This window comes from Semicossyphus pulcher, unplaced genomic scaffold (genome assembly GCF_022749685.1).
Source record: "Semicossyphus pulcher isolate SPU_LCO1_2020_fin unplaced genomic scaffold, fSemPul1.0.p SCAF_5, whole genome shotgun sequence".
Classification (NCBI taxonomy): domain Eukaryota; kingdom Metazoa; phylum Chordata; class Actinopteri; order Labriformes; family Labridae; genus Semicossyphus; species Semicossyphus pulcher.
In genome coordinates, this window is record NW_027211726.1 from 187416 (window position 1) to 200523 (window position 13108).

Sequence of the window (13108 nt, forward strand, 5' to 3'; positions counted from 1 at the left end):
TATTTAATAAGATATGGGACACAGGTAAACTCCCGTCAACATGGAAGGAATCAATCATAATACCAATATTGAACCAGGTAAAGATTCATCCAATCCCTCTAGCTATAGACCCATTGCACTTACGTCACAGTTAGGAAAAACGATGGAGCGGACGGTAACAGAGAGATTAATGCACTTTGTAGAGAGCAAAAAACCTTTTACAATTTGTCAAAGTGGATTTCGTAAGGGAAGAGGGACGAGGGATCGTGTGTGATGTCTAGAAACAGAAATAAGGAAAGCACAGACCAACAGAGAAATGGTGAGAGCTGTATTTCTTGACGTTGAAAAAGCATACGATATGTTGTGGAAAGAGGGACTCCTTATCAAACTTCATAAGTTAGGGGTAAGTGGGAAATTATTCAATTGGGTATCAGATTATCAGACTTGTATGGGAGAACAATAGAAGTCAAAGTGGGTACCGAGTGTTCAAAAAGTTATCAGGTGGAGAATGGAGCACCTCAGGGAAGTGTCTGCAGTCCGGTTCTGTTTCACATTATGATCAGTGATATTTTTGAGAATGTTGAGAGAGGCATAGGGAAGTCATTGTATGCTGACGATGGAGCGTTATGGATAAGAGGGAGGAATAAGGAATATATACAGAAGAAACTGCAGGCAGAAACTGTGAAGGTGGAGCAGTGGGCAAATGGATGGGGCTTTAAGCTATCAGTTACAAAGACACAAGGCATGTTTCTCTAGACGACACAAAGATATTTCCCTGAAATTATACGGGCAAACTATTGAGCAGGTCAGGGTCATAAGGTCGTTAGGAATGTGGATGGATGAAAAGCTGACGTGGAGGCATCATGTAGAAACAGTAAGGGATAAGTGCAAAAAGGTCAACAATCTCTTAAGATGCCTGTCAGGCAGAGACTGGGGAGCAACCAGAACATCACTGCTGAACATATATCAGGCCATTCTGAGAGCAACATTAGATTATGGATGTATAGGGTATTTATCAGCAGCAGAAAGCCATCATAGGAACCTGGATGTGCAGCAGGCACAGGGACTAAGGATATGCAGTGGAGCTTTTAAATCCTCTCCAGTAGCAGCCATACAAGTAGAAATGGGTGAACAACCGTTAAGGATCAGAAGAATGAAACTTCTGTTAGCATATTGGGTAAATCTTCAAGGGCATGATACATCACATCCAGCTACAGCCATCCTGGAGGAATGCTGGGAGCATAATGACTCTAATGTTACAAGCTTTGGCTGGATAGGAAATATAAAAGCAGAGCAAGCAGGTTCGGCTCAAATACAATTCAGTCCGACAGTCCCATACTCACATACCCCCCCCCCCCCTGGTTATTTATAGAACCATCAGTACATTTTGAAATAAAACAGCTGAACAAGAAGAAGCAAGTCTCTCCCGGGAGGGCAGCTGAAAGTTATCTGGAAAAACATTTCTCAGACAACACAATGATTTTCACCGATGGGTCAAAAGACCCGATACTGGACGAACAGGAGCTGCAGTCTACATTCCACAATACAAAATACACATTAAGAAAAGGACCACAGATCAGTTATCAGTGTATGCAGTTGAGCTTTTAGCCATCAAATTAGGTTTGGAGTGGATAGAAGGAAATAACTACAGGAATACAGTAATAGCATCAGACAGTTGGGCAGCACTCACAAGCATCAAAACCATGAAATCATGCAGACAAGATCTTATAATCGAATTACATAATACACTAAACAGAATAACAAGAGGGGTTTGACTGTCTGCTTTATTTGGGTTCCTGCCCATGTAGGAATAGAGGGAAATGAAGCGGTAGATATTCTGGCCAAACAAACACTTAAATGACACACTGTAGACATAGAAACTCCGTTAGGTAGGGCAGAGGGTAAATCAATAATTAGGAAACATGTGGGAAAAGTATGGCAAGAATACTGGGACTTTCAAGATACAGGAAGACACCTTTATAATATACAAAAACAAGTTGGGGTGGTCCGAAGGAAGGGCAGGAGCCGGAGGGAAGAGGCAGTCATCACACGACTCAGGATAGGGCACACAGGACTGAACAACACACTACAGAAAATAGGTAAACACCCTAATGGCAATCGTGACCACTGTGGTCAGTCTGAATCGGTCAAACATGTGTTGTTGGAGTGTCGAGCGTACGAGGAGGAAAGGAGGGCACTGATAACGGCAGCAGAGAAAGCCAAGGTATGCTTTAATATAGAGAGAATATGAACAGAATAACCGTCAGTTAAGGATTTAAAAGAAACAAAGCTGATGGAGAGGATTTAGTTTCCTCGTTTCTGTTCTGTTTTGTTTATATTCTATTTTTGGTTAATAATTAATTATTTTTTTTATTATTATGTTTTATTTTTCTGCCAATCTACTGCTCCACACTCCAGTCCAGTAGGTGGCGGTAATTCACCTTAAGTCGGTTGCCAACCGCCAATAAAAACCAAAGAAGAAGAAGTATGAGCATGCGCAGAAAGGTTCGGGTTGCCGGGACGGATGGGGTACAAGAGGGATATTCTCCGAATCAGAACGACATGCGGGTATTATTTGTCATACTGCACATTTAGCTTTTGTTTGCATGCTACATACTACATATGGTAAATCTGTACGTACTGCTAGTGTAGTAGGGCATTTCGAACATGCCCTACTACACTAGCAGTCGAACACAACAAGCGTCAGCAGCAAACCCTCAGGTTGTGACGACTGAACTTTGACCCCGTAGGTACCCACGTGCTGTGTGATGGAGGGCAGCAGCAGCAGCGGAAGCACGCGGAGCGAAAAGAGAGAAGAGATGATGAAAATCCGAGAGAAACCTGTGAAGAAGAGGAGTAAAGAAGAGACAGAAGAAGAGCCGAACGAGGTGACACACACATACAGAGAGGAGCACGACACATTTCACTAGCAGAACTGGGACAGGCTGCTGACTAGCTGTTAGCATGCTAACAGGACGAAGGTGCTGCTAACACCGTGCCAGAGTCTTAGGAGATTAAAGAGCCAGTTATGTGAATAGAGAGAGCCCATTAATTGACGAGTCGACTATCCTCGAAATAGTATTGGTGTTGTTATCATCAGTGTAATTACTTGTAAACACACAAAAGCTAACTCTGTAAGGTTAGTTTATCGCGACTGGGTTGCGACACAGATTGAACTCCATTCAGAATCTGTTAGTTTTAAGTTGTCGCTCTCGTCCTTTGGTCTTAATTGAGCTGTACAGGCTCCTCCATGGACCGCTCTCAATCAATGAAGTCTGATGATCATTTCGGCTCAAAGGACGTCCGTTAAACACTTTGTATGTAGCACTTTGTATGTAGCATGTTAGCTAACTGTTAGAGAACAGCAATACTGACAGACTCTCACCAAACTCCAGCTAGAATCTTCTGTCTTTTTTTTACAGGGCGGCACGATATTGGAAAAAACTGACATTGTTTTTTTCTGTGATATAAAAACACTGAAACAGCCAAAGTGGGGGTCGAATGATATGTGTTTTTTTGGGCTGATACCGATTATTAGTAATCAAGGAGACCTGATATATAATTTCATAGAATAATAGACACGCCAACCAAAGCTTTGTTGAAATGCCTTTAAGCATTCTTAATTAAAAAATAACTTTAACATTCATTTAAAACAAATTACTTTTGAGAGCCCTTGTCAGCGTTCTAGAAACAGCAGAGGGGTTTTATTTTTAAACCTGCCTTTGTGAATGTTGCTGCACAGCGATAATTCAGGTATTTGTTCGTTCCAGAGATGAAGAGGGGGGTTCAGTCCATTGCTGACCCAGGTCAACGTCTGCTCATCTATCCTGCTGTAAATTGTCTCATCGGTCAGACGATCTCTCTCTCTTCTTCAGATCTTCAGCTTCAACAAACCTGCGGACGAGGATGAGGATGAAGATCTGTCTGACAGCGAGGACAGCGTCTACTCAGGACTGGAGGATTCTGGGAGTGACAGCGAGGAAGACGAGGACGCAGAGGAGGAAGAAGATGAGGAAGATCTGAAGGCGGCGCAGAAGCAGACTCAGCAGGTAGAGTTCAACCTGAGAGTCAGTGTGACGGTGTTGTAGAATCATTTATAATATCAGCCAGAGAAAAAGACAAAGAAGTGCAGATCTGAGTTTAATGCAAAAAACCTGTAACATAGAGTGTGCTTGCTTTTATATCCTCTTAGTGACAGAACATCATGCTTCGTTGTCTAGTTACCTGGTACACATTGTCAGAATCTCACCATACACACACACACACACACACACACACACACACACACACACACACACACACACACATCTGCCATATAAGAGTTACCCAGAAGAGATCCGATGCTTTCTCTTAATCGGCACATTGATCTCATTCCTCGGATTAACTCCAATACATCAGTTCAAACGGTCTCTCACACAAGTTCTTAATATGTTATCAAATCTATCAGGCTTCCCACACCAACTTTAAGAGCAGAATTCTCCTGGCACAGTAAGCTCGTTAAACTGTGCTGTGCGGATAAGAATCAGGAAGAGTTCTTCTGTTCACTTTTCTCAACTAAGAGCGATCACGCTTAGTTACATTATCTTCAGGATTCACTTGATACAAAGCTTTAGAACATGTTTTAAATGTAACGTAAGCACGGCAGGAGAACCCAAAGCTCGCGCCCTGTGGCATATCAAGAACATTCGTTTAAAATACGAATTACATAAACTTCACATGTAGCGAATAAGAAGTCAAATATATACTTTAGGATTACAAAGTTATAGAACATGGAAACCTTCACCTGTTCTTAGTGTTCTCCTCCAGATCGCTGTCTGTTCTGTTCTACCTGCAGGAGGAGGTGGAGGAGCAGCAGGAGAAGAAGGAGGAGGAGGAGGAGCAGGGGGGAGGAGAAAAGAAAGAAGACGAGTACGAACACGACTCTTCAGATGAGGAGGTGAGACGAGTTCCCTGATGGTTCTCTGATGGTTCTGTACAGTTCTCTGATGTTCTGTTGGGATCTGTAATCTTTGTCATGTCTACTGACGCTCTCTCTGGGTTCTAAATTCTCCTATTTGACGTTCTATCCAGTTCTATTCAGTTTTTGTTGGATTCTTCAGGCTCTTTGTGATGTTCTGTTAAGGTTCCAAATGTTCTTTCAGGCTCTTTGTGGGTTTCAGATGTTCTAGTGGTTCTTAAATGGTCTCTGCTACATGACTGGTTGCCTCTGTTAGATATCAGTGGTTCTCAGATGTTCTGTGTGTTCTACAGGACATCAGGAACACGGTGGGGAACATCCCCATGGACTGGTACAAAGATTTCCCTCACATCGGCTACAACCTTGACGGGAAGAAGATCTACAAACCAATCAGAAACAAGGACGAGCTTGACGACTTCCTGGACAAAATGGAGAACCCGGACTTCTGGTGAGCCTGCTAGCATAAAACTAGCTGCAGCAGGGGATGCTAATAATGCTAAGCTAACAGCACTGTGTTTATCTGCAGGAGAACAATCAGCGACAAGCAGACAGGAAGTGACATGGTCCTGTCGGACGAGCAGGTGGAGCTTGTGAAGCGGCTGCAGAGGGGACAGTTTGGAGACGTCAACTTCAATGAGTACCAGGTGAGCTCAGGTGACCCGGGTGATGCTCTGCCCCCCTCCCCCCCTGTTAGTCTATAAAACCTGCTCCTGTGCCCCCCCCCCCCCCCCAGCCTCAGGTGGAGTTCTTCAGCCAGGATGTGATGCTTCACCCGGTTACCAACCGGCCAGCAGACAAACGCAGCTTCGTCCCGTCTCTGATCGAGAAGGAAAAAGTGTCCAAACTCGTCCACGCCATCAAGATGGGCTGGATCACACCGCGCCGTCGCCATGACGACAGCAGGGGACGCTTCTACGACCTGTGGGCCGGAGAGGACGCCTCCATCCTTGCCAAGCACAGAATGCACCTGCCTGCCCCCAAGATCCCTCTACCTGGACACCACGAGTCCTACAACCCCCCACCTGAGTACCTGTTCACAGATGAGGAGGTGAGACACCAGCTTACCACAACAGCTGGTGACAGGACCTGTCTGTCTGCCTGTCTCTCTGTCTCACTCTATCCCCCTGTCTGTCTGCCTGCTTGTCAGTTTAACTTTGTCACACCCCTCCTGTCTGTCTGCAGCGGGCTCTGTGGGAGCAACAGGATCCTGCAGACAGAAAGTTCCCCTTCATTCCATGCTCGTTCTCCAGCCTACGGCGGGTTCCTGCGTTCCCTCGCTTCATCCACGAGCGGTTTGATCGCTGCCTCGACCTCTACCTGTGCCCCCGCCAGAGGAAGATGAGGGTACCTGAAACACCTAGCCGTCTGTAGCCAATCAGGACACAGGACTGTTTGCTCAATAACATGTCTACCTGTCTGTCTGCAGGTCAACGTCAATCCAGAGGATCTGATCCCAAAACTGCCCAAACCCAAAGACCTGCAGCCGTTTCCAACAACACAGTCCCTGGTACGCACGCACGCGCGCACACACACACACACACACACACACACACACACACACACACACACACACACGCACACACACACACAAGGTTAGTGAGGAATTACAGTTTGTTTCTGCTTTAACTGTGTGTGTGTGTGTGTGTGTGTGTGTGTGTGTGTGTGTGTGTGTGTGTGTGTATTCAGGTGTATCGGGGTCACAGTGGTCTGGTTCGGTCCATCAGTGTGTCTCCATCAGGACAGTGGCTCGCCTCAGGTATCAAACACAGTGATGGTGTCATGTGATGATGTCATGTGATGGTGTCATGTGATTAAACAGTTTAGTGAGCTGTCTTATAAATGAGACGAGAGGTCAGACTCTGTGTACTCTTTACTGTCCTGTAGTGTCGTACTTTATCTGCACTGTTGTCCAGCTGTACTCTGAGTGAGACGAGAGGTCAGTCTGTCTGTGGAGTTTTAATGAAGCTGGCTCTCTTTTAACCTGGCTGATCACCACGGTAACCAGGTGATGTTCAGAGTTCAGCTTTGCTCCATCCTGTCACTGATTCTTTCTGTTCAAACAACAACTACACACACTGACAGAACACACAACTACACACTTTACCTGTGTACTGTGTGTTTACCTGTGCAGGTAGTGACGATGGTTCTGTGAGGTTCTGGGAGGTGTGTTCGTCTCGCTGTATGAAGACAGTCCAGGTTGGCGGAGCTGTGAAGTGTGTCACCTGGAACCCAAACCCGTCTGTCTGTCTGCTGGCAGTCGCCCTGTAAGGACCCGTCTGTCTGTCTCTCTCTGCCTGTCTGTCTCTCTCTGCCTGTCTGTCTCCCTGTGCGTTATCATTGGCATCAAATTACAAACGGTTTAGAGATTTAACGAAACATAAAAATGACTGTCTGTCTTTCTTTCAGAGACTCGGTGGTTCTGATCCTGTCTCCCTCCCTGGCAGACAGACAGGTCGTCTCATCGTCAGAACGTCTCTTGTCGAGCCAACTGGAGGTGGAGCCTGCCGAGGTGGCGGGGTCAGTCACCTGGAGCGACACGGAGGGGGAGGAGCTAAACCAGGGGATCCGCCTTAAAATACAGCACCCCAAAGTGAGAGAACACATAAGTTGGACTATACCTATCTATTACCTGATCGTCCCTGATCGTACCTGAGCTGCACTCGCTAATCAGTATTGATTTCTGCAGGCCGTCCAGCAGGTGGCGTGGCACGCTAAAGGAGACTACCTGGCCTCTGTGATGCCAGATCACTCAAGCCACCTGCAGGTGTTAATCCACCAGGTGAGCCGGAGGAGAAGCCAGAACCCCTTCAGGAAGAACAAAGGTCTGGTTCAGAGCGTATCCTTCCACCCCGTCAGGCCCTACTTCTTTGTGGCGACGCAGCGCTCCGTCCGGGTCTACAACCTCGTCAAACAGGAAATGACCAAAAAACTACTCGCCAACTCCAAGTGGATCTCCAGCATGGCCGTGCACCCCGGAGGTAAACCAGACCCACTACAGAACCAGACCCACTACAGAACCAGACCATTACAGAACCAAACCCGCTGTAGAACCAGACCCACTACAGAACCAGACCCGCTGTAGAACCAGACCCGCTGTAGAACCAGACCCACTACAGAACCAGACCATTACAGAACCAAACCCGCTGTAGAACCAGACCCACTACAGAACCAGACCCGCTGTAGAACCAGACCCGCTGTAGAACCAGACCCACTACAGAACCAGGCCCACTGTAGAACCAAACCCACTACAGAACCAGAACCAGACCATTACAGAACCAGACCCGCTGTAGAACCAGACCCACTACAGAACCAGACCCACTGTAGAACCAGAACCAGACCCACTACAGAACCAGACCCGCTGTAGAACCAGACCCGCTGTAGAACCAGACCCACTACAGAACCAGACCCACTGTAGAACCAAACCCACTACAGAACCAGAACCAGACCATTACAGAACCAGACCATTACAGAACCAGACCCGCTGTAGAACCAGACCCGCTGTAGAACCAGACCCACTACAGAACCAGACCCACTGTAGAACCAGACCCACTGTAGAACCAGACCCACTACAGAACCAGACCCACTACAGAACCAAACCCACTACAGAACCAGACCCACTACAGAACCAGACCCACTACAGAACCAGACCAAAAGTGACTTAAACAGACTTCATATTAAAGACGTGACATCACTGCTGAGTGGCGGGGCCTCTTCTCACCTGTGTCTTTGTCTGCAGGTGATCATGTGATCTGTGGGAGCTATGACTGCAGGCTGAGCTGGTTTGACCTTGACCTTTCAACCAAACCTTACAGGATGTTAAGGTACGGACCTGTCAATCACCTGACACCTGTCGATCAATCGCCCGACACCTGTCAGTCAATTCTCAAAGCACCCTCTCCCTCCGCAACAATCCAGGGGCTGCAGCCTTCGAAGGAGGCGGTCCGTCGAGGATGCTCCATTCGTAGCTGTTCCCACCCTTACCCGTGCGTCACGAAACGCCCCTCCTGTCGCCTAGCAACAGGTAGCTAGCGGCCTAACTAGCTAGCATAACTAACGCCGAGTAAGTTAAAGGGTTAATAAGTCAGATTTTTCTTGCATTTCGTCAACAACTAGGAGGCCCCTCCTCCTGGGCTCTTCGTCACCAGAAGCTCACTCTCACTCTCTCGTGCGAGAACACGTCCACCCTGCTGAGCTAACACCCGACAGCATCACGTTTACCTTTGTGCTAGCATGCTAATTGCCAGTTACCGTTGCATTAGCATGCTAACTGCCGGTTAGCTTGTTCTAACCGATTTGAGATTTGCCAACTGTGCGTTGCTCCAAGTTGCTAATTTGAACCACTCCAACACTCACCTGTACGCTGTGATTGGCTCAGGGAACCACAACAGCGCCCCTCCTGAAAACGTCCCGTGCAAAACCAAACAACAGAATAGATGCAGAGGGAAGGGTCTCACAAGGGTCTGCTCACACACTCACATGTATAGAGGCCCAGAAGTGATGATTTATATTATATTTGTAAAAGTCTGTCTTTTATTTTTCTATGAAAATCCTCCTCATTTCACCTTTAACCTCTTATTTTAAAGATAGTTTGTTTCAAGGGCCCTTTGGTTTTCTTCAACATGGGAACACATCGGACGAGGAAGCGTCGCGAATAGCCGAGAAGCGGAGCCCGTTTCCTTTTGGCGCCCCTGTTAACGGATTGTGTCGTTCACACCAGACGCGCCACGGCGTGCACCTCCGCGGCCGGCTCGCGCCCTGCAGCGATCGTTTCGGCGTCTGGTCCATTTTTTGCATGAGCCGCGAGCGATCGAGAGAGACGAAGATACACACAGACACAGTTTTTTTAGCTCGAGGCGCTCAGAGCGTTTCCTCGAAAACACGAGGCGCTCTGCGAACAGGTTCTGTCTGATCGGGCCCTAATGCAGCTATTCGACTGAGTTGAATCTTTTACATCTAAAAGTTTTTAATTTCTTAATTAATACATTGTTTCTGTGACACAATCGGCCTTGAAGTAGGGCTGAAGGCTGCAGCCCCTGGATTGGGACACAGCTACACTCTGCCTGTTCGCTCGTGTGGAGGCTCCGACACGTTGAGTCCCTCCCAAACGCTCCGTAAACTAGTTCCGTGTTAGTACGAGAGCTGCTTTAATTAAGATAAACATGAAATAATACACTGACGTCAGCTTCTTTAAAGTGAACGGTATATTCAGGATCTAATGAGTAAAGTGTTTAATAGTTTAAAGTGTTTCTATTAACAGGCTGTAAAAACTCAGCAGGTCAGTAACGTCACATTAAAAATATATTTGCAGATCAGAAAGGAAGCTCCAAGTTTATGTTCCTCCTACCACCATTTAATGACTCTGCCTCGCTACACAGCTGTTATTCTCTGTCTGACATGTAACCATGGTTACACACGCTTCCTGTCTCTGCTGGAGTGAGGGGAGTTCGTCTCAAAGCTCTGTCCGTCTTTAAGCCCTTCACCTAAACGAAGGGTTCAGCTGTGAGAGTGACGGAGCGGGGAGCGCCCGCTTTGAGAAGGACCCACCGTGTTTATAACTTCTGCAGCTTGTGCGCCCTCGTGTGGTGATCAGAGGTACTGCAGGACTACACTCAGTGTTTAAATGATGTATCACTTCCTGTCTGCAGACACCATAAGAAGGCGGTGAGGGGCGTGGCCTATCACAGACTGTACCCGCTGTTCGCTTCAGCATCAGACGACGGATCTGTGATCGTCTGCCACGGGACCGTCTACAAGTAATACACACACACACACACACACACACACACACACACACACACACACACACACACACACACACACACACACTCTGACACCCCCATGAAAAAGTAGAGCGATAAAAATAGGTTACCTACCTAACCCTAACCCTACCGTTGCGTTACCTACAAGTTACGTCATGTACCGTTTCTAACGATGTTCAAATATAAGTTTAGTCAGCGGGATCAGCTCGGTGACGAAATCTCACAGTATCCCACTTCCTGTCAGCACACATAACCTCACGTTGTGTGTGCGCTGCAGCTCGGGTAAAGTACCAGCTGGTACCAGCCCGTATCTGTGGCCACAGCATTAACGAGCACCGGGACGTAAACCACACACACAGTGATACACAGTTATATACACTAACACCCTGTCTCTCCCCCCCCCAGTGATCTGCTGCAGAACCCGCTGGTCGTCCCGGTGAAGGTCCTCAGAGGTCATGTGATCACGCATGACCTCGGGGTTCTTGATGTGACCTTTCACCCTTCTCAGCCCTGGATCTTCTCCTCCGGAGCCGACGCCACCATCCGCCTCTTCACCTAGACAATCTGAGTTTAACCTTTGACCTCTGACCTCCTTACTGCTTTTAATTAAATTGAATCTTTCTAAGTATGTGTGTTTGTTTCATCAGCTGCTCTGTGTTGTTACCATGGTTATATGCTCTGGGAGGCGGGACATAAAAGCTGACGGTCCTGAAGTGATCAAAGTCGGGGTCTACCTGAGTCGGGGTCTACCTGAGTCGGCTTTAAGTCGGCTTACTTAAAGGGAGCCTGGGTATGTTGAACTTGCTTTGTAGAACAGCCCTCAGCTGTGCAGCATCAGTTACCATGGTAATCTAACCAGGTTAAAAGAGGGCCTGAGAACACACCTGGTTTAACGTTGAATCTGTGCTCTTAGTTCAGCGCTTTCAATCAACAGCTCGCGTTAGTTTATTCTGTGCTGTTTGCAGCAGTGATACCTGCTGCTGCCACACGCAGAGATTAATCCACTGATGATTAAAAACATTTACATATCAAGTGTCTGTCAGCCGACTCAGGTGATCGGTACCTCTTCGGGGAGCAGAAGGAGAGAAACGTGATGTTACGCTGTGTACAAATGGTCAATCAATATGATGCATCAAAATAATACATAAAAAATAACATGAAGTCATAAATATGATAAATACAATGAACATGAACGATAAACAGGATATTGTGACTCCTGGAAAAGTGCTCTCTATAACACACTTATCTCTACACACTTTTTCTCACCAGTCTTTTGTCCTGCAGCAGATCAGAAACAGCACTTTTTCCACCTTCTCAGACAGCTTAACAAGCGTTGGATCAGATCACTGCTCTGCCGCCCGGTCGTTAGGAGAGAGTCAGGTATCGCCACAGAGGAGGCCCCACTCCTGTGCTCTGTCCTGCTCAGGTTCTTGCCTTGACTCAACACCCTGTCATGGAACGGATGGAGAATAAGTTATAACTGGAGATGGAGGGCCATCGACCCACACGTGATCGCCAGCCAGCTCGCTCCCCAGAACTATATGCACGCCCTGGATTGGCAGTGCGGGACGCACAGCCATAACCACCTCACCTTGAGCTGAACATTTAAACTCATTCCACGCATCATCAGAGTATAAATTCCAGTATCAGTCATTTGAGAAAATGGCAGCACAGAACTCACAATGTATGAATCCAGAGCCCCAGTATGCCTCAACATTTTCACAGGCACCCTAACCGAGGCTTGACCAAGTCTAATGAGTGCATCCTGCTTAATCCGCTGCACATGCCCCAAGCCAGGATGAGGAGGAGCGACTATGTCAAGCCAGGTGTAAGTCATTTGGACAGATGCTCGTTCGCGGCCTTCTCAAATAGACCACAAAGTAGCGAGGAAATATCTAATACGAGACATAGGAAGCAGCCCCAGACTTTGGCTGCTTCCCAAGTCTCTCATTTGATATCTCCTCGCTCCTCGCTCCTCGCTCGAACCAGAAGTAGTTCCGGAGCCGCCATATTGAGGACCGTCTCAAAGCTCTTATCGCTTCTTGGAGGAGCGAGGAGAGAGGAGGGAGTTCTAAGGAGCGATAAGCGAGGATACACGAGAGCAGCCTCCACGGGAGTCTTTTACTGGCCGACACGCCCCCTTATTACAGATCAGTTAGTGATTGGACGCTGCAGCAGATCGGACTGATGTGAAACTTCACAACATCACCGGAGTTTCATATCGCAGAGAGGAAGAAGCGGACCTTAAAACAGACTTTACAGGGCGCCTTGAAACCGACTATAAACACAGTCGGTATAATGAGTTGGTATGAGGTGTGATTGTTTCGAACGAAATATTGATCATAACTTCTATATATTATAATATATATATATAAAATGCAGTGAATAACTGCAGATTTGATTTGTTCTCTGG

The 13108-nt window shown here is 47.1% G+C and overlaps 1 protein-coding gene across 1 annotated transcript; it reads left to right on the forward strand.

The window, feature by feature from the left end:
* The first annotated feature begins 2490 nt into the window (after positions 1–2490).
* bop1 (BOP1 ribosomal biogenesis factor) lies at positions 2491–11320 on the forward strand. Its single transcript, XM_069682170.1, has 16 exons — positions 2491–2547; positions 2730–2867; positions 3855–4028; positions 4814–4915; positions 5230–5384; positions 5463–5580; positions 5670–5984; positions 6119–6280; positions 6363–6443; positions 6623–6692; positions 7068–7200; positions 7343–7526; positions 7623–7914; positions 8673–8757; positions 10582–10689; positions 11101–11320. The coding sequence occupies exons 1-16, from the start codon at positions 2542–2544 to the stop codon at positions 11252–11254; spliced, it is 2277 nt and encodes a 758-aa protein (XP_069538271.1). The 5' UTR covers positions 2491–2541; the 3' UTR covers positions 11255–11320.
* Positions 11321–13108: the final 1788 nt, after the last annotated feature.